Raw genomic sequence first — 24,016 nt, forward strand, 5'->3', positions numbered from 1 at the left:
GGCAGAGAGCAGCACCCCCGGCCCTGCCGTGCACCCCCGGCCCTGCCGTGCACCTGCCACCCGTCCACGGACACCCGCCAACCCCCGCAAACTCACTTTCTCTCCCTGGGGCCCTTTTTCTCCTTTCGGTCCCTGTGGAGACAGGAAGGAAATCGTTCATCATAAACAGCACACGAGCCCCGCTTCCTGGAGACCCCAGGCCCCTGGGACTGGCCTTGAGTGAAGATGTGGTTTCCCTACATTGACCAAATGGGGCCTGGAGGGTGGGGGGTCAGCCACGCAGGAAACCCCCCAAGGCACCCTGGACCGCCGGCTCACGTCCCACGGAGCTGGGGTCTCCGGGCCCTGTGGGGACCCTGAGATACACACTGGGCACCAGCTCTCACCCAGGCGTAGCTACTTTGGGGCTGTCAGCCGCAGCAGCCCTGGGTGGCCACTCACCTGGAGCCCGGCTGCACCCTCCCTGCCAGGAAGGCCGGGGAACCCAGGAGCTCCGTCTGCTCCGGCCTCTCCCTGCAGTGGACATAAGGAGAGCACGTGCGTCAGCCGCGGCACCCGGGGGCCACGGTGACCCGGAGCTGGCCAGGCGGGGCTTTCCGCTGGCCACCAGCTCACACCCGATTCAACCTGGTCTGTTGACCAGGTTGAGGGAGATTCAACCTGCTCGGCCTCCTGGGGAGCGCCGTGGGGCAGAGGAGGGGGCCGGGGGCAGAGGGCTCTGCTGCGGAGCCGGGAGGGAAGGAAAGCTGTCCTGTGGGCAAACCCGGGGGGGCCCGTGGGGGACAGGGGGACAGTGGGAGAAGGATGCTGGGCCTGGCGTGGACTCACCCCTGTTTCCTGAGGCCCCAGGCAATGGGGACCAGCCAGGCTCCTGGTCTCAGCCTGGGGACCCCGCCCTGCACCCCAGACCAGGGCCGCTAACGACTGTGCATTTCCTGAACCCGAGGTGCTGTTCTTACCTTGGTCCCTGGTGGCCCCGTGACTCCAGGATCCCCCTAAAGTGGACAAAGCGTTCTGTGGGGCCGCGAGCGCTGGCCCAGCCCCCAGGCAGCGCCCACCCCTCCTCAGGTCACCAGGTGGTCCCCACGCCGCACCCTGCAGCTCAGAGCTGAGGGCCCCGGGCCCTGCGCCCGCCCACGCGCTGAGCGCACGTGGCCTGCACTGTCCTGAAAGCCAGGCCACCACTTCCCGCAGAAGCAGGAGCACGCAGGTGACTTCACCTTGAACGGTTCAAGAAAGCTAAGAAGTGCGTCCTTCTAAAGAAGCCATCTTTCCAACTGTCCCAAAGGTTTGCACATCAAAGCAGAGCGCTCCAAGAGGCTGGGTGGCACAGCCGGCCCGCGGGGGAACCCTGCACTCCCGGACCACATGGGGGCCCTCGCCACGCCCCCCACCCCCGGGAAGGGTGGGAGCTGCTGTCCCCCAGGGGCGGGGAGGGGGCAGGGCCAAGCAGGGAGGCGGGGCCAGCGGCGGGAGAGAAGCACCCAGGTTCTGCCGGGCGCCAGCCACTGCACCCCAGGCTGGGGGCTCCTTCCCTGAGCCCCTCGCTCTCCCCAAGTCCGCACACGCCTGGCACGTGTGGAGCCAGAGATCTCGACTCACAGGGTTAGAAAGATGGGAAGGCACCACCCCCTGAACGGAGCTCTGGGGACCGCCTCCCCGTTAGGCTTTTCTGTGTTTTGCAAATTTCCCACGAGGAACTCGGGGCCACTGAGCAGTAGCTCCTGGCGGGGAGGGGGTGAGCGGCGGGCGCCCCGGACTAACACATCTCTCACTGACCTGGACTCCAGGCGGGCCAGGTGGTCCCTGTGGGGGGCAGAGAAGGAAGAGGGCCGGGTCAGTGCTGTTCCCGCCCCTCGGGGGACAGCCTTTCCCCGCAAGAAAATGAGCCCCTCTTATAAAACACGGAAGAAAAGGGCGTTTGTGTCACCAGGGGCCCGCACACCCCGGAACCCCACCAGAGGTGGCCTGTCCTCAGCAACACGTGGCGTCCCACAGATGGTCCACAAGCCGGCAGCGGGGAGGGCGTGAGAAGCCACCCCAACCCGAGGGTGTCCATCACCCTGAGGCCACGCAGCAGCCCACAGACCCCTCCAGGGGTCCAGCGGCAGTGGAGCTGTGTCCTGAGCGACAGGAGGGGACCCTGCCCTGCGCCCTCGCCCGGTCACCTTGTGCCGCGGCAGCCGACTGCTACTGCCCCACGCTAAGCCATGAAGGGAAAGGCGCTGAACGGAAAGGGGCAGAACCGCTCTATTTCACCAGTTACCTCCTGCCCAAGTGGAAATCCTCCTCGGTGGCGCTCAGAACAGGAGGCCCGTCCCACCACCCTCTCGCCGGGCTGAGACTCCAGGGCCCAAGCTGGACACACTGGTTCGAGGTCCCCTAAGGACCCCCAGTGGGGTCTGTGTCGGCCCCACGGGCTCCTGGGGGAGGGAGCCCTCTCTCTGCCCGTCCCAGGCGTCCTGCCCCCGGGACGGCCCCTCGTGCGTCCGTCCGGTCTAAGCTCGGTTACCTCTGGACACTAGGAGCGCCAGCTGGACCTAATCCTGACCAGTGCACATGGCGATGTTACAACAAGGTGGGATTTCATAGGAATCCATCCATTTTTCACAGGAAAAGTGTCCCCATTTTTCTTTAACTAAAGTTCTGCTCAGGTCAAAACTGTGTAACTTCCCCAAAGTTAGGGCCATAAAGAGAGCTGGACTAGTATTTCCCAGGAAGACCTGTCTTCGGGGCCCATCCTGCCCCGTGGTCATTCAGCTCGACCCCCACACTGGAGACCAGTGGCCCCGAGGTGGACAGTGTCCTGGAGGCAGGTGGCTCGCTGGCTCTGCACGGCTGCTCCTGGGCCCACTGGAGGCCAGTCCCAGGGACCCCCCAGGCAGCCCCGCCCCCAAGCTGACCAGGCCCAGCTCTGGGGCAGTACCTGCGGCCCATTGGCACCTCGGGCTGTCGACCAGAAGGGGCCCCCGGAGCCTTCCATGTCGTCCTGGAGGAGAGCACACAGGGACGCCAGGGTCTGTGTGTCTTCTCATAGGAAGAGACCTGCCCCGGGCTGGGCAGGGATCCAAACGCCCGAGCGGGTGGCTTCTGAGGGTGGGGTTGCCTGTGGCAGGGCCCCTGCTGCGCGGGTCATGGGGACGGCAGGGCCGACACGCGGGGCTGCCAGCGCCCCCCATTCAGCGCTCACATGTGGGGGCTCTGTCACCAGCCGGGAGGAGCCCAGGCAGGGGTGGCATCAGTCTGGCTGCTGCCCGGCAGTGCCGGTCAGCGTGGGTGCCCGAGGACGCCTGGGGCCGCAGAGCTGGGCTTTCTGGGGGCCAGGAGCAGCGGGTACTCACAAACCCCGCAGCGAGTCCTGGGCCTGGAGGCCCGGGGGGGCCCGGGGGCCCCGGTGGTCCTGCTGGTCCGGGGCGTCCTGCCAGGCCGTGCTCCCCAGGCGTGCCGATGCGGCCGGGGTCTCCCTTGCTTCCCTGCACAGGTGGGAGAGGTCATCACCCTCGGCCCTCGGGGTGTCCCTAAACCCCAGGCGCCACTGCACTGCCGGTGCACCTGTGTTTTCTCATGAACATTTTACATCTGAAGAGCCGGGGGGTGAACAACCAGCCAGGAGCTACGCAAACCCTAAGCACCTCTTTCTTGTGGCCTCGCCAGACTTTATCCACTTAACAAGACCCCCGGCGGGGGCCTGAGGCGCTCCTTTCGGGAGGGGGACTCGCTGGAGGGAGCAGGGCGGGGGCCCAGCACCCCACTGCCACAGGGATGAGGGAACCGTGAGAGCGTCCGTGCCTGGAGCCGGCCCAGGCATCTCCGTCAAGGCGCTCGAGAGCCCTCTCGCAGGTCTGAGTGGCCTTGGTAGCTGAGCGTCTAACTCTGGTGTCCAGGGTCTCCAACCACAAGTGGAGTCTGGCCTCACCTGTGCTGAATTTCACCCCCGGCGGCAGCCCTTTCCCTCACTGTAAATCTCACCAGCTTTCCTCGTTTATCCCTGAAGCCCGTGCCCGTGTGTCCGTGCACGTGTTGTGTGTGCGCGTGTTTACGTACCCGAGTCTCTACTCTGAACCTCGTCCCTCCCTCCAGGCCCCTCCAGTCCCACTGTCATCCTCCCCCTTCTCCCCACGGGTTTTCCCGGCGGACGAGTCTGGAGCTGCACCACCACGGCGGCCTCCCCAGTGATGGGCCCTCCCTCCTGGGAAGGCTGCCAGTTTGGCTCCTGGAGGGGCTGGGGCGGCCTCCCCAGGACCAGGCCTGTGTGACGGTGCTAGGGACCCACTCGGACCCACTGGGGCCCCAGCAGCACCTGACCGCCAGCAGCCCAACCCCCCGCTGCGGCCCCCGGGACCCCAGGTTGCCTCCGAGACATCTGCTCGCGTTTCGTCCCCGAACCAGACTCGGGGGAAACGGTCTCGCAGGACAGACGTGGTGCCTGCTGCCACGGCGGTTCCCGGCCGGACCCCACGATCAGCGCCCGGGAGCTCGACCCCTCGGCCGCCATGCCCTCACCCCCACCCCCTCGGCTGGCGGGCCCATCCCGCCCAGGAAGAGCGGCGGCACTGGGGCTTTGTCTGTACCTTGGGTCCTGGGGCGCCCGCCTCGCCCTGCGGGAGAAGAGAACAGTTACTACACAATGGGACCAGGGTGCAGGCAGTGAGAGAGAGCAGACAGCGTCTCACTTGCTTTATCCCGGCCCATGAGGTCAAGTTTTCCCCTTGTACCAACTACCTCTAAAACGCCAGGCGTCTCCTCTTGGCCCTGGCGCACCCCTGGCTGTTCCCACCATCGCCCCTGTTTCAGATGGGGATGGAGGCTCAGCCGTGGAGGGGGCAGGGCTGACCTCGCTGACAGCAACCCTCGCCCCCTGCCCCCCCGGAACCAGGAGGAGAGTCCTTTTAGCTCAACAGCTGCAGGGCAGCAAGCTCGGAACACAAACGGTTCCCTTAAAACTGGCCTCCTCTGCTGAGCCCAGAACAGCCAGGTTCTCGCTGAAAGATCACAGGGAAATATCATCTCCAGGTGACTGTGTGGGCACCCCCGTGGCCCATCCCCGAGAAACCGCATGGAAACCACGGGCGCCGGCCACAGGTGTGTGCCGCCTTGAAAGTTTCTCCACTATCAAAGCAACCAAAATGGAAACTAGAAATAAATTGTCCAAAGCAAGTAAAGCGTCGATACTCTCCAAAACCATTAGGCCAACTGTCATCACGGAGAAACAGCATCATGTAGTGAAGTCCTGGATTTTTACAGGAGCCCCAGCGGCCGGTTCTGAGCCAGCGTGGGAAGCCCAGGGTTCCCCGGCTGTCAGACCGAGAAGACGGCGGCTCCCTGTTGAGTTAAAGCCGCCACCGCCCTGCCCTGTGGCATTTCTCCTCTGTTGACCCGGGGCCACACCACCCAAATACCCGCTAGGTCAGGTCCGCCCTAGATGCCGGGGGAGTGACTTACAAGGCTGCCTTTCTGGCCGGTCTGTCCTGGTTGCCCATCTTTTCCTGGAGGACCTGGTGGTCCCTGGGGAGGGAAGAGCAGAGCGTGAGGCCAGATGGAGAATGATTCGGGTTCGCAGAAGACCATCTGTGCATCCGGCACCCGAAACACTCCCGGGACACGGCCCAGAGTCCCACGGCTCACGGGAGACCCGCCCACGTGCACGGTCAAGGGCGTCGGACAGTTCTGTTCGGGTTATTATTTCTTCCTTCCCCCTTTTTAGTTTAACTTGAGTCGCCAATCAAATTAGAGAGGATGAGAAGGGCCGCCAGCCCCATGGGGCGGGGGTGGCCTCGTGTGCAGAGGTTGGGGCTGGTGGCCGGCCGTGGACTCTCAGTAAAGGGTCATCGCGCCTTCAGCAGGAAACCGCGTGGCCCACGGACTCTGTGTCCCGAGCACGATTCTGGATGAAAACCAGGTGCACACCCGTGGTTCCTGGGACCCAACAGCGACACCTCCAGGCACCTGCCAGGCCACGGTGCGGTGTCCCCAGTGCCAGGAGGGGGGCCCACAGGGCCCAACGTGGGCCCCTCTCGGCCTCCCATCCCAGGCATCAGGGCCAACCCCGTCCCACGAGTCACCCCCGAGACGGCCTCTGCAAGGGCAGGGAGGTGAGCAGCTGTCACGTGGGCACCAGCGGCTCAGCAGCCGGAACCACGGGGCTGCCCACACAGGTCCCTCCCACCCGGGGGCCCAAAGACGGTGCCCGCCCGAAAGGTTTTGGGGGGGAGGACGGAGGTGGTGAGGGAGGCTTTCACCCAGACGGAGGAAGGCCCCACGTTCACTGTCCCCCCGACCCGGACGCGGACACGGGCAGATGAGGGGAGGCGGGCCTTACTGGGGTCCCAGGAAGCCCGGGGGGCCCATCCCGCCCAGGCACTCCGGGAAGGCCTGCGGGTCCGGGGACGTCCGAGCTGTTCATCCCGAAGCGGCCTGGCTCTCCGGGCAGGCCTGGGACGCCAGGGGGCCCAGGTGGGCCGGGGAAGCCTCGAGGGCCCTGGACACGGAAAACACAGAACGTCACTGCATGCAGCACCGGCCGAAGGATGCCCACTGCCCCCCACCCCGCCAGGCCTCGCCGCCGCCCAGCGGGCTCCGCTGGTGCTTGGGGACGTCAGGGCAGCGGCCACCCCGGCCAAGGGTCACTCACGCGGAGGCTCTCCAGGTCACCACCAAACCCGGACCCCTCCATGTCGATGAAGGTCTGAGGGGAGAGGCTGAGTCACCAGAAGCCCAGACGGCCCACCTGCGGTCAGCCGGCGAGACCGCACCCCCGCGCCGAGCTCCCCCTCGAGCACCGGCCCTTGGCGCTAACTGTGCAGGACTGTCACAGTGACCTCGAGCCCCCCGACCCCCAAATGAAAACACCCGAGGCAGGGCAGGGACCAAGTGCCCGGGGCCTGCACACGCCCCCGGGAGGCCGGTTCCGGACCCGAGCAGTGTGGCATCGGAAGCCGAGCACGATCAGAGGCCCCTTTGCTGGGACCTGGGTGGAAGAGGGAGGACTCACCAGCCTGTCAGGTCTGAAGGAGGGTCCGGGTGGCCCCGGAGGCCCTTGGGGTCCTGGGGGTCCCCTCGGCCCGACCCCAGGATCCCCCTGGGAACAGAAGACCCCTGTCACACCGGGGTTCACAGCCCCACCTCGGATCGCGCCCGCCCCATGCCCAGCCGGTTACCTCTCACCTTCTCGCCCTTGGGGCCCATGTCTCCCGGGGTTCCTGGGAAGCCCTGCGGCCCGGTGTCCCCCTGCAAGACAGAAGCCAGAAGGCTCGGTCAGGAGTAGGCCCTGTGCCCATCACCGGCCAAGCCACCACCGACATGCAGCTCTGTGCCTACGGAGATGGGGCTGTCCTGGGGGCCGCAGGGGGGCACCACCAACCTCGGAGATGCGAGGCTGCCACCAGGGAGCAGCGGCCTGCAGAGGTGACCTTGGTGTCCCGGGGACACCAGGCCGGAGGGTGGCACCCTGCCCGTCGCGTATGTGCATGCTCACGTGTGCTGCGGGGGCGCTGAGGACAGGAGTGCCTCCGTGGGTGCTGCCTGGGTGAATGGGTGGAGGCCGCGCGGCCGGACCAGCCCTCTATGTGTTTGAGCGTCCGCACGCAGGGCGCGTCGACTCGAGGCCCCAGAGCACCCCGACCCAGGAGCTGGCTAATCCAGGCGCCGGACCCTGGATGCCACACGTGCACACACGCACCCCGCGCTGCAGAGGCTCCCCGCAACGACTGAGCCAAGCTCGGTCCTCAAGCGCAGAGGCCGATGAAGGACAGGCTGAGTCCGCAAGAAACGTCCCCGCCGTCCTTCCTGACGTCCCCCCGGGCGTCTGCCGTGTCTCCGCTCAGTCCTGAGAGCCTCCCTCCCTGCCTTCCCGTCACCATTTGTGGGTCTGTCGTTTCCCAAATCTTTATTTGAACCCTCTTGTGTCATTTTATTCTGTTATTATCAACGAATAGCATTTGTTGATTTTTAAAAATCCAAACTGTCTTGAGGTAGAAGCTGTCGTATCCACCGTGACGGCTGACGAGCCTGTGTTTCTCCTGCGAGCGTTTCTCTTCTTCTCTACGTGCTGTGTCCCCGCTGCACCGCCCACCCCCAACTTCAGGCTGTTCCTCTCTCACCTCTAAGAATCTGGAAGCTTTACTTTCACTTCTTTCCTGGTAGCCTAAACGTCTCAATACACACGCATAACTGTATTTTTCTATCAACCGTTAGACTTATATTTTCTTAACAAAAGTTGCATTTTGAAAATGGCTTCATTTTGAAATCTCTTCAGTTTGTTGAGCTTAAAAACAGTCACTGGGTGGGAAAGAGGGGGAGCCTGGGGACTCATGCAAACGTCACAGATCACACAGGTTCTGAAAATAAGGCAACTTACAGGTTTCCCATCTTCGCCAGGATCACCCTGGAAAGTGGGAGAGAAACCATCAGTGACAGAAAATTACACCTGACTCCACCCCACGCTGAACATGGAAACGGACCCCTGTCCCCCCAGCCCCTCTGCTCCCACGAGAGGGTGGCTCTCGGCACGGGGCTGGAGAACCTTCCGTCCAGGGCACTGTGGCCACGTCCCTGCCCGCGGCCCTGGGCTGGCTCTGCCTGCCCCCTGGCCACCCGGCCACCCTCCCGCTGCACCCAGGGAAGGAAGCGGCCGTCCGGAGCCCCAGGACCCTGCTTCCCTCTCCCCTCTGGCCAAGCCCCCACCCCCGGCTGGACGAAACGGAGACAGTACTCACGGGCTCGCCATCCCTTCCAGGGGCGCCATCCTTACCCGGGGGCCCCGGGGGTCCCTGCGGCCCGGGAACGGGCTGTGCGTCGGGGCTCTGCACAGCCGGGCCTGCGGGACCCTGGGGACCGACCGGGCCGGGGGGACCCTGAGCGCCTGGTTCTCCTTTCTGCCCCTTCAGGCCTTGCTGGGGACGAAGAGGAGAGGGTACAGGCTGGGACGGGGGCACACACGCTCGCCTGCATCCTGGGCCGGGCCCGGGATCACACAGCAGGGGGGCACAGACAAGACAGGCGCAGGGGACAGGCAAGGGAACATGCTTGTGGACGCACACGGGGCCGGCATGTGGTGCCAGGACGCCCGGCGTCCCCTACACCCGCCCTTGTGCTCTGGCTGGGGAGCGTCCCCAGCCGTGGACACCCAGTGCTGCTGGCGCCCGTGGGTACAAGGGGGCACAGAGGACGGCCAGGAGCCCCAGAACTCTGTCAGGGTCCCCGGTGAGCAGAGCAGGGGCTCCGCCTGCTCTGGGGTCCCCGTGGTGACCTCACCTCTTTCAGGCCGCCCCCAGGGCTCCACTCGCCCCCGTCCCACGTGGCGACTGTGCTCAAGCTGGGGAGGGTCTGAGCTGTAGGAGGCAGAGGTGGCCGTCAGACCGTCCCCAGGCTGCCTCCTGCCTGGCGCTCAGTCCTGGCCGGGCCCTGAGCCCGGGCTCCAGCTCCGCCCCTGCGCTCGCGTTTCCCCTCCCGTCTGAGGGTCTGCAGAATCCTCGCGACCCTTCCCCCCTGAGTGCCAGGCGGCGGCACCTGGGAGCGAGAGCCCCCGAGACTCTGGCTCACGTGTGGGAAGTGCAGCGCTGTTCTGTGTGGTGACCTAACCCAAGTCTCCCCTCGCGCCCAACCGCGTCCCTGTGGCTTCCCTGCGGGGGATGGTGACGGTGGCGGTTCTAGGACCTGTGGAGGGTCGGTCCACCCACCAAATCCGGCCAAAGCCAGCCTCAGCCCAAGCTACGGGCGGTTCCCACAGAGCTGGGAAAGCAACAAAACGGCGCAGAGAAGAGTGCCTGCGGCATGGACGCTGGCCCCAGCACATCATCCTGCGCGTCCCCCCGCCCCCACCCCCGTCTGCGGGTTTTCCCTCCACTGGGTGCAAGATGGCGCCTCCCCTTTGTGATGGACAGGAATTTGGGGGTGGAGTTTGAGGCTGTTCCCCCGAAGCTTTCATCCAATAGCGTCAGCACCACCGAGTCAATTACAAAACGGGATTGAAGCCGCTTTCCAACGTCCCGCTTCCTGAGGGGTCTGTGCCCTTGGGAGGTCCTGATCTCACTCTGACAGTGCCGGGCGCTGAGCTTGGGGGCTGGACAGGACCTAAGTTTCCAGGGTCGCGCAGCTCTGGGGGACGTCCGTGCCCATTTCCAGAAGAATTCGGGGCCACAACCCCCCACGCCCACCTGCAGCCGCCCCTGGGCTCGCCCTGCTCAGTGCGCGAGCCGGCGGTGCCTGCTGGGGGCACTGTGGCCTCGGCCAGCCCCACCCCACCCCCGCAGACCTGCCAAGTCACAGGTCAGCCACCGGAGGGCACCCCATCCTGCCCCGGGACACCTCCCAGGCCTCTTCCTGATGTAAGGCAAAATTAAAATTCCTGCCTCAGAAACATTGAAAACCGCAAAAATGTCGCTCAGAGAAAGCAAAGGCCTAAATAAGCCAGAGGAGACAGAGCCTGAGTCCGGGGTCGGAAGACTCAACATTAGCTGGACGCCCAGGCCGGTCCCCACGCTGACCTGCAGCGTCCAAACCCTGGCAGCCCTTCTCAGAGAAACTGACATACGGATCGAAAATTCACACGAGACTGCGAAGCACACAGAACGCCAAAGCAGCTTCGTCGATGCAGCGCGAGGCTGGAGGCCGCACACCACCCGAGCCCAGGCTGATGGCAAAGCCAAGCGATCGGGACCGTGTGCGACGCTGTGAAGACGGTGGGACGGGCCGCAACGGAGCACAGTCCAGACAGACCGGCACACACACAGCTGCTCTCGGCAAAGGCCCCGGGCAACGCAGAGGCGGAGCGCGCTCCTTCCAATACACGCGCTAGAGCCACGTGCGAGAACCACGTCCTGTGGCTCACAGGCCCGAGTGAAAGCCTAAGACTGGGCTGGCTTCTCAGACGTGACACCAGCACCGAGACCCGTGAAGAACTCTAACTCTGCTAACTCTAATTTCATCCAAGTTAAAACCCTGTGCTCTTCTAGGTCACTATTGACAAAACGCAAAGGTAAGCCGCAGACTGAGAGGATATCTGACAGAGGAGTCGTGTACAGAAGATAAAAGCTCTCAGAAGTCGATAACAGGAAAACAAACGGCCCGTTAAAACTCGGGCGTGAGACTGGAACAGATTTTTATGAAAGAAGATCTGGGAATAGCAACTGAAGGGAGACGTGGGCCCTGTGGCACGCAGCAACCTTCGTGGGCACCGGCATGCGGCCACGGGCAGCTGGGCACGAAGACACGGTCCACTTCCCAGGGTGGCCCGGGCGTCCGAGCCTGTGCACCCTCTGGGCCGTGCGTGGGGGGAGTCCCTGAGCCCCCAAATGCTGCCCTACTTTGCAGAGGGCCTGAGCAGAGGCACCTCTGCACCTCTTCCCCGAAAACCAGCTCTCACATCCTCCTGGTGACCCCGCTGTCCCCAGGCGGGGAAGTAGCAGCACCCTTGGGATGGTCCCACAAATCCCTCAGGAGCAGCAGCAAGTGAGAAACAAAACACAGGAGAGACCACGTGCACGGAGCAGCTGAGGACCCGCAGCTGGGGCAGCGAGGGGGCGGGGCAGGCATGGGCCCCCCCAGCAGGGCGTGCGTGTGACGGACGGGAGCCCCTCCTCTGCCACACGGACACAGACATGCGCTGGGCGCACACACTGAAGGCACACGCACACCCCACTAACAAACACTCACACCACCCCAGCAGAGCTTTACCTCCTAACGAAGACACCGTGGCCTCCTCCTCAATTTCCTCAGTTCTGAAATCTTCCTGGCTGCCCACTCCAGCCAAGGGTGGAGAAGTGACTGGAGGGGCCTCGGGCAGCCCGGGTCCCAGGGGTGCGCCCTGGGGTGAGAGTGGGAAGCAGCTGTTATTCAGCGACGCGTGTGGCCCGTGAGCGCTGGCGAAGCTGTCAGGTTCACATGCGTTCAGTCGTAAAATGAGATGTTTATGGGCTGCAGGGAAGTTATTCTTAAGCCACCAGAGACTCCGTCACAGACAGGAAGAAGCTCTGGCCCCTCCGGAGCCATCTTCTCCTGGACAGCTCAGGGGATGGGGGTCTCCTCGCCCTGCAAGTCGGCAAGTCCCCAAACCCCCACACCTGGAGGGATGGCTGAGCGCCGGCCCTCCCCCGCCCCTGCAGGGCCCAGAACGGCCCCTCAGAGACTCAGGGAGCCCCAGTTCCTGCCTGTGGTCCGGACAGTGACAGGCACGTAGCCATCACCATGTTGGACACCCTCAGAGGGAGGGAGCCTCTGCGTTCACTGCACAAGGGGAGGGGCGGCCCTGCTCTGTGAGCCCGCTTCCCTGTCCCCAGAGGCACCCGGAGCTGCGAGGACGTGGGCACAGGCGCAGTGAAAACGCTTCCCGTGACCAGCCGTCCACACCTGGCACGAGCTCCCTGGCAACAGTGCTCGGGAGATGGTGCTGGTCTAGGTGCCCGGGACGGCATGCCTGTGAGGCCTGTCCAAGGGCTCCCCCACTGCCCGGTGGGCAAGCGGCACCTGGCGCTGGACACCAGGCCTCCCCCCTACAGCCACAACCCTCCGATATGGGGAGGGTCCCCAGGGACCCGGAGCTGGTCAGCCGCTGACACCTCAGACCCTGTGGGCGGGGGAGGGCGGAGGCACGGAGGACCACGGAGAGCGCGCAGGGGGTGCTGAGAGGCCGAGGGTGCCCTGGACCAGGCTGGGCCCCGCACAGAGGCTTCCGCACGGCCCCTCCTCCCTCCCATACTGCGGCCTCGGCCAGATTTTCTGAAGCAGGAGCTGGCAGGGATGGCTTCCTAGTTAGCGCACTGCAGGCCGGATGACTCTTTCCATCTCTGGCTGCCCCCGCCTCCAGTCTGTTAAGAGAGTCCCCATGGGGCTTCCCTGGTGGCGCAGTGGTTAAGAGTCCGCCTGCTGATGCAGGGGACGCGGGTTCGTGCCCCGGTCTGGGAAGATCCCACGTGCCGCGGAGCGGCTGGGCCCGTGAGCCATGGCCGCTGAGCCTGCGCGTCCGGAGCCTGTGCTCCGCAATGGGAGAGGCCACAACAGTGAGAGGCCCGCGTACCGCAAAAAAAAAACAAAAAAAAGAGAGAGGCCCCGTGGCTGCAGCGCTTCACGCCTTGGCACCGGCACAGTGGGGACGCCGCCGTTGCCGCAGTTTGTGCCCAGGGCCCCTGGGTGGAGATGGCTGAGGAGTGGACGGGCCACATGACCCCCGGCAGGGCCGGCGTGGGCACCACCCTCTGACACCCTCCAGGGGGCGGCCGGGCGCCAGAGCTAGCGCGGCTCCCCGAGAGCTGCCCTGGCCAGTGCAGGGAGCCCCGGCGTCCCTGGCGTGCGGGGGGCCGCCAACCGTCCACCCCAGGGCAGCTCAGCACTCCGTCCCATCACGGCCCCTCAACGCCCAAGCCCTAAGAGGAGGCGATCTGTCCAAACAGGAGAAGGCGATGTCCCTGTCACGCCCGAGACACCCCCAGCCCTGTGTGTGGCTTTGGGCCGTGTAGGCTACAGAGCGGGGTTGCCCCTTAGTCCCTTATGGCCCCACAAGCTGACGGGAGACGCAAACAGATGCCAACGTCATTCAGACAACCGCACGAGGTCTGGACCAGACCCCCGATTCGAGAGAACGTTCCCCCTGAGGAGACTCAGCCGGAAGGCGTGCCGGCGGCGCAGCCAGAGCTCTAGGCCCCCGTCTCCAGCGGGAATTTGTCTTGGCCGCCCAGGGAGCCCTTAGAATTCGCACACACGTGTGCACACGTGTCCCCGACACCCCACCCTGAGGGCCCCGGCACTCACCAACTCCTCCCCGATACGCTCCCAGGTCTCCGCAAGCCCGCTGCCCAAGTCTCCTGACGCCTGCAGGGTTGATAGGAAACAAGCCAGTGACTGAAGCCCCCAGCCCCCCGGGAGCTCGGGGCAGGGGGAGAGGGCAGGCTGGGTGTGGGGGTCAGGGTGGTCCTCAACAGGGCACGTGTCCATCAGACCACTTAGAACAAAAGGCCTGCGGGAAGCGAGCTCAACGACTGGCCGGACACACAGACCCGCACGAAACGCATTCCTTCCTCTCCACGGGTCATCCTGTCCCGGGGACGCTGTCCTGGGAAACGGCCGAGAGGGGAGGCCCCGCCCAGGGACCCTCAGGGGCTGGGACTCAGCGTGAAGGTCATGCCCCATCTCGCCTGCCCTGCTCCCTGCACACAGCTGAGACCTGGGTTTGCCCTGGGGACACAGGTCTCCTGCCCGTCTGTTCTTCACACACCAGAAGTGGTGTGCTTTCTGCCTTAGGTGCCACGGGACAGTGTGCACACGCACGCACACACACACCGCACAATACTGCATGCACACACACGCTACTGCACGCGCACACACACTACTGCACACGCACACACTACTACACACGCGTGCACACACTACTACACACGCGCACACACACTACTGCACACGCACACACTACTGCACGTGCATGCACACACACTACTGCACGCACACACACTACTACATGTACACACTACTGCACACACACGCGCACACACTACTGCACACACGCGCACACACGCACACTACTACACGCACACACACTACTGCATGTGCACATGCATACACTACTGCACACGCATGCACACACTACTGCACGTGCACGCACACACACTACTGCACACGCGCGCACACTACTGCACGCGCACACACGCACACACTACCGCACACACTACTGCATGTGCACACACACTACTGCACGCGCACACACTACTGCACGTGCACACACTACTGCGCACACACACTACTGCACATGCGCGCGCACACACTACTGCACACGTGTGCTCACACACTACTGCACACACACTACTGCACGCGCACACACACAGACCCTACTGCACACACACACGCACACTACTGCACACGCGCACACACTCACACACTACTGCACACACACTACTGCACGTGCACACACACCACACACACTACTGCACGCGCGCGTGCGCACACCCACTACTGCACACGCACGCACACCCACTACTGCACACGCACACACTACTACACACACACTACTGCACACGCACACACTACTACACACACACTACTGCACACGCACGCACACACATTTTTTGCTCTGGTGACTACTAGTGACTCTATCGCCAACTGGCTATTCTAGGGGTGATTTTTAACCTTTAGGTTCTGTAAGTGTTTCTGTGTGGGAAGTTCTAGGCAAGGGAGGTTCTTTCTCAGGTTACAGGTAGATAGAAACGTAATCCCAAGTAACATCGACCCAAAGTGGCATCTTTCAAAAGAGACCTTTCTGGCCCCGTTACTTCGTGTTTCCAGGCGAGGCCACCCCACTCCCGGCCTTGAGTCCCTCCTCCCACAAGGTGGGGGCGGGGAGGGAGCCCCTGCCTGAGCCCGGGCAGCGGCCACTCACCCTATCGTCATCGTCCTTCTCATCCTCATCCAGGCAGTGCAGGGGGCTCACCTGGGGGTCCTCACGCAGCCTCAGGTCCGAGATCAGGCCCTGCACAGAGGGGAAGGTCACCAGGGGTCCCAAGGCAGGAGGCCCAGGGCGCAGGGAGACCCCGACTCAAGCTGCAGCCAGCTCGGAGCCCGGCACGTCTGAGGCCAACCCCAGGGGTAGCACCACAGCGGGGGACGCCACAGCGGGTGGCATCACTCCCTCCCTCCTTCCCTCTTCAGCATGAACGCTCATCACCCGCTCGCGGGCTCCGTGCTCCCTCCGTGGCCCCAGCCCCACACTAGGTGCCAGGACACAGCACAGACACATCTCTCGGGTCCCAGTGCAGAGAACAGGCCAGCAGTGTGCAGTGTCCTTGGAGGTGGTGTCCCCTCGGGGCACGAGGCAGGCGGCACTGGCCGGGGGGAGGTCGGGGCAGCAGGCACGGAGAAGATGCGGGACCCCCGCTCCTACAGAAAGCCCAACGCTGGGGCAGGGCCACCACCAGCTGGAATGGCACGATGGCCGAGGACCTCAGCCTGGCTGCGCCGGGGCCTTTGCCATGAGGTCTCCTGTTCCCCAGAGGGTGACACAACCACAGGTTCTGAATCGCCGCTGAGATCGCGGAGACACGTGCGTGAGGCCGCTGGACCCCGGGCCTTTGGCGCCCTTTCTAGAAGCTTCCCTGCCTGGGCGTTACGAGTATCTACACACGCTTGCCTGGTATTTCTTTTGTTTTCATTTTAATCCACGGCATTTATCAGTGCATCTTCTCCTGAATAGAGACATTTCGTCGAGTCTAAGATGCACGTTTTCACAGCTCTTAATACAGACCAGTTTAGGCCAGGAGCCGGCAAACCTTCTCAGTCAAGGGCCAGACGGTGCACATTCCCAGGTCTTTGCTGCCGCTGCTCTGCGGCTGTGTCGGGAAGCTGACCACAGATGGTTGGTGGACGCTGGACGCAGCTGCTCCCACCAGACCGTACAGGACACTCAAACATTCACACCTCACAAAGTACTCGTCGTCTTTTGGTTTTTGCAGCCACTTAAACATGCAGAAGCCTTTCTAGTCGTGGGCTGTATTAAAATAGGCCGCGGGCGGGATGTCCTCGGGCCGTGTGCCGACCGGTCAGGTTACTGTTTACCCCCTAAGTGCCCTTCACACTCCCTTTATCACTGATCCCCCGTCTCACGGCCATCCTGCTCCACGCGTGACCACGAGCCGACAAACACCCCCGCGCGTCCCCATGAGCCCTTGCCTGAGGGCTCCACGCCTCTCTCTGGGCCCAGCTCAGGCCACCTCCTCCAGGAAGCCCCACGGACTCCCTCCCAAGGATCAGCACCTCCGGACCCCAGTTCTGCCCGGCTCCATACTCCCCCTTGCACCTCCACTCCCACTGATAGAGGCCTACAGGGTGAGACACCCCACCTCCCTGCGCACGTATACATGAGTGTATAAGTGTGTCGTGCAGGTACGCGCATCATTGTGTGTGAGCGTGCCCCTGCATCCGCATGCTTGTATGTGCACACGTGGGTGTGTATGTGCACAGGTGTGTGTGCACGTTCAGGCGAATGAGGTCAGCTGGCCCAGGTGGGGGGCTGAGGGAGAACCCCACAGCCTCCAGTTACATGAGGTCCTTATGTCCCCAACACAACTCCCAGCCAGGCCTGCGAGGGGGGGAGGGGGCCAAAGACACCAGCGGAGAGGAGGTGCAGGCGGGGGGTTCAGCTCCGCAGCGCACGTGGACCGCCCCCCTTTCTCAAGTGAGCACGGGGGCTGGCCTCAGGGGCGGTGGGCCCTGCTCGGGGCTCCCAAAACTGCTGCGGCCTCACCAGCCGACGGGGGCACCAAGTCGCCGACAATGGCGTCCTGTCGCTGGTTGATCTCCGAAGGTGGCGAGAACAGTGTCCATTGGTGGGAACACGGGCCATGTTCACTGTTTTCCCCACCTGACCGCAGCTCATTTCAGAAGCTCTAAGGCAGAAGCGCCCGTGGCTTCATGGCCAAGGCCCATCCTGCCTGGCGAGCCCCTCCTGCAGCTCCGACCCTCACACCATGGCAGGAGGCTGCACGCTTCTCACACTCAGGATGACCAGCGGTTCCAGAAGGTTCTGCAGGATGGCCTGGCGTGGACCAGCACCTGCCTGGTGATGTCTGGGCCTCCAGGGGAAGCTGACAGACCACAGGGCTGGGGGGCAGGGGTCGCGGTCAGCACTGCCGTCCAGGAGCCTGTCCGCTGGCTGGCGGGAGGGAGGTGGCAGCGTCTTCCCGGAAGTGACCAGGCATGTGGAGTGCAGCCTCCCTCAGTCTGAGGTTAGCCCATTGTTTCAGCTGAACCAGCGCAGACACCTATGTCCGAAGCTGAGTCCAGCTGCTTCTGCCCTTCACATCCAGCTCCATCCTTGCCTGCCCTGGGTCCCCCGTCACCGGCCCCCTGAGAGCAGAAAGCCACGGTCTTCTCTGGAGCCTTGAACCAGCCTGCAGAGTCCCTGCAAGGCCCACAGTCAGGGTGGAGCTGGCCCCTTCTCGCGGCAGCCACTGGGGAGCTGAGGCTGTGTCCAGGGCTGGACATCACTGGCGGGACACAGGATGGCCTGACTGACCACGGGACTGTGTGGGCATCGGGGTCCCTGGGCCCCGTGTGGTACGTGGATCCTACGGGCAGAACCTGGTTGCGGGTAGAGGAGAGGCTGTGAGGGGCTGGCAGCCTGCAGACCACCCAGGGCTGGAGCTCCGGTCTGAAGAGGGACGGTCCACCCGGCCGTGATGAGGGGATTCGGCCGTGGGCAGTGGCTGGTCTGTTCCCCCCTGGAATCCTGAGATGCTCCAGCCACCGGGGAGGGCAGTGAGCTGCCGGGAGGGGCGTGTGGAGGTCTGTGTGCGGGAGGGCACACGTGTGTGCATGCACGGGGGTTGGTCACTGGGCTCGGGTCAGTGGCAGGAGCATGTTGGGGACGGAAATTCTCGGCCCACCCACAGCCCTGCTGGAGGAGGGACAGGGCGTCTCCAGGCGACAGAGAATCATGCCAGGGGCGGCACGAGGGGCCAGACGTTCAATTTCTAGAAAAGCCACACTCTGAACAGCACCGGGGCACTTCGTGTGTGACAGCAATGCAGGAAGGTCACGAGACTCCCGGCAGGCAGAGGGCATCTGGGCATGACCGTCCCCACACGGACACTGTCCCGTGAGGCGAGGGTCCCACACCAGCCGGCATCAGGCCAGCCACTCAGCAACAGGCTGCCGGACGCCCGGAGGAATGGGGAGGACACGCCCGAGGCCATGCTCAGCTGGGAAGACGCCAGCAGCACAAAGGCCACAAGACCCGCTGCACACGCTGGACGGACTTGCAAGCAGAGGTTGTGAAATCCAGACCGTCTGAAATCTGTCCAGTTGCTGCCTCACTAGGGCCACTGGGCTTAGAGTTGTGTGCAGACGACCAGAGCCCCACGCCGTGAAAGCACATCCCTAGTCACTGGTGCTGGGCCCATCTCCCTGGGACCCCAACTCCGGGCACCCCAGCGTCCTCCAGGGGGCCGCCCACAGCCCTGAGGGGTGCCAGGTGTCTGCTCCATCTGGAAGGGCCGTGCCCGGCCCAGGGCAGTGGGGCTGAGCAAGCCTGGACAGGGGTGGGTGGGCCCCAGCCCCCCGGGCCTGCCTCGCCCGTCCTCACGCCCGGCCCCTCCCTCCTCTGCTGGCTGACCCCCAGGTTGCCTGGTCCCTTGTCACCTACCCCGGCTGTCTCTGTGACTGGCCCACACCACCACTGTCCCATGTCCCGTATGTCCTGAACTGGGGGCTTCTGACCAGCTTCCCGTACCAAGCCCCAACTCCTCAACTATTCGCGTCAATTCTATTACAAGGAACCCTCTCCCCATTTCTCCATTTCATGAAGTCAGGGAATTGCGTGACTGCTGCAGGACTGTGACCAGTTACAGTACAGGTCCAGGTCAGTTCAGATGACTGACAGAGGAGTATTGGGAGAAGCTGGTGACAGTGACCTCTGGTGCCCCGAGCTGTCCCTCAGTCAGGGGCAGCAGGTCTGGTGTGGCTGGACTTGGGGGCCACAGCGAGAGGACTAAGGGGTGTCAGAGGATGCCAGCACTTTCCCTGCCCGCTGTGCTCCATCCTTGGGGCCAAGCCTACCCAACCCTAGCGTGGCTGGTGGCCACCCTCTTAGCTTCAGTGGGCCAGTCACTTATTCCTTATATAACGTGGCCAACAAAGCCGCCTGCTGAGGAAAATTCACAGCCTCCAGCGCCCTCATCACAGAACAAAAGCAGTGAATGTTCAACACGAGGTGCACAGCTGGGCCGTGTCTCTTGTTCCCAAGCACAGTCTTGCCCTGGCCCAGTACCAGTTTCAGACGAGGGTCCCAGGAGGTCTGAGAAAACAGACGACTAAACCTCAACAGAAACCGGGGTAAAGAGGAAGGTGGCTTCATAAAGAGAAAAGCCAACGGGAATGAGAAAACAGGAGCACTTTCAGCAGGGAAATTAAGTCGAGAAAATCCAACCACATGGTGTTCGAAATAGTTAAAAAAAAAGAATGAGGTCAATAACCACCGAAAAAGAATTGGAAGTAACATTTTAAGCAGGATGTTGCAACAACTGGGTGGAATTGGGGATTTCCCAAGCAATATTTATTACGAAATAAGCTCAAGAATAAGAATGAACGGGAAAGACCAAGGACGTTCCTAATTTTTGTGACGGGAGAAAACAACAAAGGGTCTGCAAGGACCTCAGGAGGGGCCCGGGCTGAGTGCTGGGTGGTCGGCGAGGGGCCGAGGACCCTGCTCCGGAGACCATCGGGGGGGCCCTGGCTCATTCCGCACCCGAAGCGCTGTGCTCATCTGGGCCAAGTCTTCGCAGTCACACGTGTGGGTGATGTTTCCCCAGGAGTCTGAATTCAGAAAGGCTGACAAACCCTGTCCTAAACCCGTCTTGTCTACTCCTCCCCCCAGACAACACGCTTCACCTCTCACTCGGCTGGAGTCTGATCAAACTCCCAGAGAGAGATTCCTGGAACTGGAGTCCGGGGGGACAGAGGAACCACACCACACTGGACCCAGCTGGAAGTGGCATGTTACGGCAGGGGGAGGGGCAGCACCCTAACCCTGGTAAGCAGGGCTCCAGACAGAGCCGGACAGTCCCCTCTGCTTCTGTCTCTCTAATCTTCAAAGATTTTTCTGGGTGTCTATTCCAGGCCAGATTTAACCACATAAACACTTTAAATATCCCAATGGTTAAAAAGAATGACTAGGTGAAAAGGCAAATGAAAAACTGGGAAATAAAATCTGCAGTGTATAAAACAAATGATCAGTGTCTTACATACATAAAGAGTTCATATGAACCAATAAGAAACAATTGAAGCCATTAAAACAAAAACGCAAAGGACATAAACGGGCTAGTCACGAGAAGAAACACAAGTATCCAGTAAACACGGGAAACATTAAAGTTTGTTTTCACTCACAACTAGGAAATGCAAATTAAAACACCCAGACACTGTTTGCCTACGTATCTAACTGGCAAGTGTGTTTTGCACAGACGACCCCAGCCCGGTGAGCCCCTCTGGCTGTCCTCGATGCAGGAAGGTGGTGACCTCTGTTAGCACCGTGAGACAGGCAACCCATCCCCACCAGCACACGAGCAACTTTTCTTTTAAAGTGTTACAGAAACATGGAACTTATGGGAGAGATTTCCGTCTGGAAAAGCGTGGGAAATCTCACGACTCGCCAGTGCACACCACCCCTCCCTAGATAGAACGGCTCTCTCCAACTTCTCTCCAGTTAAACAAGTTTGAAGATCAACATGAAAACACGAAGAGGCCCAGTTTGGTATCAAAGTCCTGCTGGCTCCCAGACCCCATGGGTGAGAGTTCCTGCCAAAGGTGAAAGGTCAGCTTTCAGAACCGAGTCACCAGGACTTAGAACAACTTTAACCAAGCAGCCTTTGTCTGGGCAATAATTAACTTTCTGTCCCCTGGGGACACATCCCCCATCAGCACACACAGGGACCCCTGTCTGGACCACCGGGCGGGGCGGGCCAGCTGCAGAGTGGCTGCAATGTTAGAATTCAGGGACTCGTGGGCCAGCGCTTGCTGGGGGCGCCCACGCACTGCTTCCAGGGGGCGGGCTCCAGCTAAAGGTTCCAAGAACTGCGAGGGCCGAGGGCCCAGGAGAAAGACCCCGCTAGGATCTGGGATCTGCCTCCCCCCAGAAGTGAAGGCCAGGGCCAGGCCTGGGGGAAGGGGTTTCCCTGGGGACATGGTAGAGACCACCACATGCCGGTCACCGCTGGGGAAGTTCTGCCCACGCTGCTCTGAAGCGGAGGCCTGCCCTGGGCTCACCGGCCATGGGGCCACTGCACAGTCTGGCAAAAATAATAACCAGCACAATGAATGTTGGTGTGTGGCATGAACCCCCTGGCCCACACTCAGCGCTCCACTGCCGTCTTGAAATTCTTAATTTTCACTGTGTGTGGTCTGCTGCTGGGCCTGGACAAAGCCCCCGCTCACTGATGGGGGGAGCACCACACCCACGTGCAGACACACATATGCACACATGGGGTGGGGCCCCTGACGGTGGCAGACGTGGGTATCCAGTGAAGAAGGCAGTCCCAGAGCAGCAGGGGAATAAAGCCCAGGGGGAGCTGGGTGGACCAAGGGCCTGCTCCCCCGGGGTTTTCCTGTCCCCGGAGCCCCTGCCACAGCAGGTGGGAGCAACCATCGTCCCCATCCCCAGCCCGCCCCCTGCCCCGGTGCGGGCGGCCATCGCGGTTACCTGGAACTTGTCAGGGTCTGCTCGGCCGGCCTGGGCCACGAAGAGGCGGGCGTCGGGCTCCAGCTGCAGGCCGCGTGGGGAGCGCGCCAGGGGCTGGCGCTGGACCTCCTTGCAGTCCACGAAGAGCGCGGCATGCGCGCCGTCCACGGCGATGGCCAGGCGCGTCCAGCGACCGTCCAGCGTGGGCAGCGTGAAGCTGGCGGCCGTGTGTGTGCGGGCGGCACCGGGCTCGGTGTAGAGCAGCTGCACCTGCTGCCACGCCCCGCGCGCCGCCGCCAGCTTCACGCCCACCAGGACCACCGCCTGCGCCGCGTCCGTGACCGCGAAGAGCACGCCCGCGCGCGCCGAGGCCGGCCGCACATGCACCAGCAGGGAGAAGTGCTGGAAAAACGTGCTGGGCAGGAGGCTCCGGGCCGCCCAGCCGTCACCACCCACGTCCGCGCCGAACTCGTAGGCGGGCCCCACGTCGGGGTCGTGCACCAGGGCCACCTGCCGCGGCAGGGGCTCCCCGAGCAGCGGCTGGAGCCCCACCTCCGTGACCTGGCTCTCTGTGGAGAGAAAGACAGCAGTGAGGCCGCGCACCCCCAGGGAAACCGAGGCCCAGCTGGCCTCCCGCCCGCCAGCGGGGCACGACAGCCACCTGCCCGTCCAGGCGCCACGCCCGCCCCCACAGGCTCGCTGCTTCCAAGTGGGGCGCAGAGACCCTCCCAAATTAGCGTGGTGGGAGGGGCAGGGTCACTGCCCCCTGGGGACCCTGTCCCCCGTTAGCACAAGGAGCCCCTGCCAAGTGCCGAGGGCTCGAGCCCGCCCCCGTTCCCACACTGGAACCACAGGAGGAACGCACCAGACGCTGGTCAAGGTACCCTCACCCACCCCGGACACTGGTGTAACTTCAAGACATCAAAACGTTACAAAAAAGAGAGAGATGCACACAGGGGGTGCCCTGAGCTGCGTCTACACTAGGAACGTCCCGGAAACGAGTTACACTCCTAGGAAGGGAGGCCGTAAAAGGGGCCGCGTTCCTTGGGGGCCCTTCTTAGCTGTGGTCTCCAAGTCTGCTCACACTTGGTACCGCAAACTCCGCCCCCGCCTCCCAGGTTGCTGGGGGTCTTCCCAGCTGGTGGCTGCTTCGCGGGCTCCTCACTGCCCAGTGTCCACACCAGGCGCCACACACGACCGCCCGACCGGGACGGGGCTGCCTGATGGACCACCCTGGCCTCCTCCCTCACCGACCGCCACACTCTCGGCCCCACACCGCTCCACCCATCCTCTCAGTTACCCTGCGGGCTTTCATCCCTCCGCCTCCTCGTGTGGTCAGCGACCCCCCACCAAAAGGAGCCCACTCAGCAGCACAGGCCCAGGCTGGGAAACGGCCACGGCACCTGGACCCGCCCGAGCCGTGGGTACAGCAGGGACACTGCTGCTTCCTGGGCGTGTAGGGGCCACTAGTGGCCTGGACTGATGATTGCTGGGACCGGGGGTGTCCAGGGCTGGGGGCGGCAGGGCCCACCTCTCTGTACAGGGGACGTGGTCACTGGCCACCCCAGGAGGGGGAAACACCATTGCGAGGAGAGGCCAGTTCACCAGTGGCTTCCCTGAACGCCCACACGGCCGGGCAGAGTGGGGACTTGGGGGCCGTGGTCTGGCCAAGGGCCCCCCCCCAAGGCCTTTTCTCTTAAGACCCCCCGTAGGGCTTCCCTGGTGGCGCAGTGGTTGAGAGTCCGCCTGCCGATGCAGGGGACGCGGGTTCGTGCTCCGGTGCGGGAAGATCCCACATGCCGCGGAGCGGCTGGGCCCGTGAGCCATGGCCGCTGAGCCTGCGCGTCCGGAGCCTGTGCTCCGCAACGG

At 63.3% G+C, this 24,016-nt stretch overlaps 1 protein-coding gene across 4 annotated transcripts in view; it reads right to left on the bottom strand.

The window, feature by feature from the left end:
* The window catches only part of COL18A1 (collagen type XVIII alpha 1 chain), a 95,522-nt gene that overhangs the window by 14,716 nt on the left and 56,790 nt on the right, over nucleotides 1-24,016 (bottom strand). For all 4 annotated transcript variants that reach the window (XM_082839535.1, XM_082839534.1, XM_082839533.1 and 1 more), the window contains 19 exons: nucleotides 22,169-22,716; nucleotides 15,362-15,451; nucleotides 13,744-13,803; nucleotides 11,674-11,803; nucleotides 9,253-9,329; nucleotides 8,715-8,891; nucleotides 8,357-8,383; nucleotides 7,165-7,227; nucleotides 6,992-7,078; nucleotides 6,632-6,685; nucleotides 6,320-6,478; nucleotides 5,443-5,505; nucleotides 4,572-4,598; nucleotides 3,342-3,473; nucleotides 2,927-2,989; nucleotides 1,780-1,806; nucleotides 960-995; nucleotides 442-513; nucleotides 97-132 (listed from right to left, as the gene is read on the bottom strand). In XM_082839535.1, coding sequence (XP_082695661.1) covers nucleotides 97-132; nucleotides 442-513; nucleotides 960-995; nucleotides 1,780-1,806; nucleotides 2,927-2,989; nucleotides 3,342-3,473; nucleotides 4,572-4,598; nucleotides 5,443-5,505; nucleotides 6,320-6,478; nucleotides 6,632-6,685; nucleotides 6,992-7,078; nucleotides 7,165-7,227; nucleotides 8,357-8,383; nucleotides 8,715-8,891; nucleotides 9,253-9,329; nucleotides 11,674-11,803; nucleotides 13,744-13,803; nucleotides 15,362-15,451; nucleotides 22,169-22,716 — 1,928 coding nt within the window. The remainder of the gene's footprint in view (nucleotides 1-96; nucleotides 133-441; nucleotides 514-959; nucleotides 996-1,779; nucleotides 1,807-2,926; nucleotides 2,990-3,341; nucleotides 3,474-4,571; nucleotides 4,599-5,442; nucleotides 5,506-6,319; nucleotides 6,479-6,631; nucleotides 6,686-6,991; nucleotides 7,079-7,164; nucleotides 7,228-8,356; nucleotides 8,384-8,714; nucleotides 8,892-9,252; nucleotides 9,330-11,673; nucleotides 11,804-13,743; nucleotides 13,804-15,361; nucleotides 15,452-22,168; nucleotides 22,717-24,016) is intronic.

Source organism: Leucopleurus acutus, assembly GCF_964270905.1.
Source record: "Leucopleurus acutus genome assembly, chromosome: 5".
NCBI classification, from domain to species: domain Eukaryota; kingdom Metazoa; phylum Chordata; class Mammalia; order Artiodactyla; family Delphinidae; genus Leucopleurus; species Leucopleurus acutus.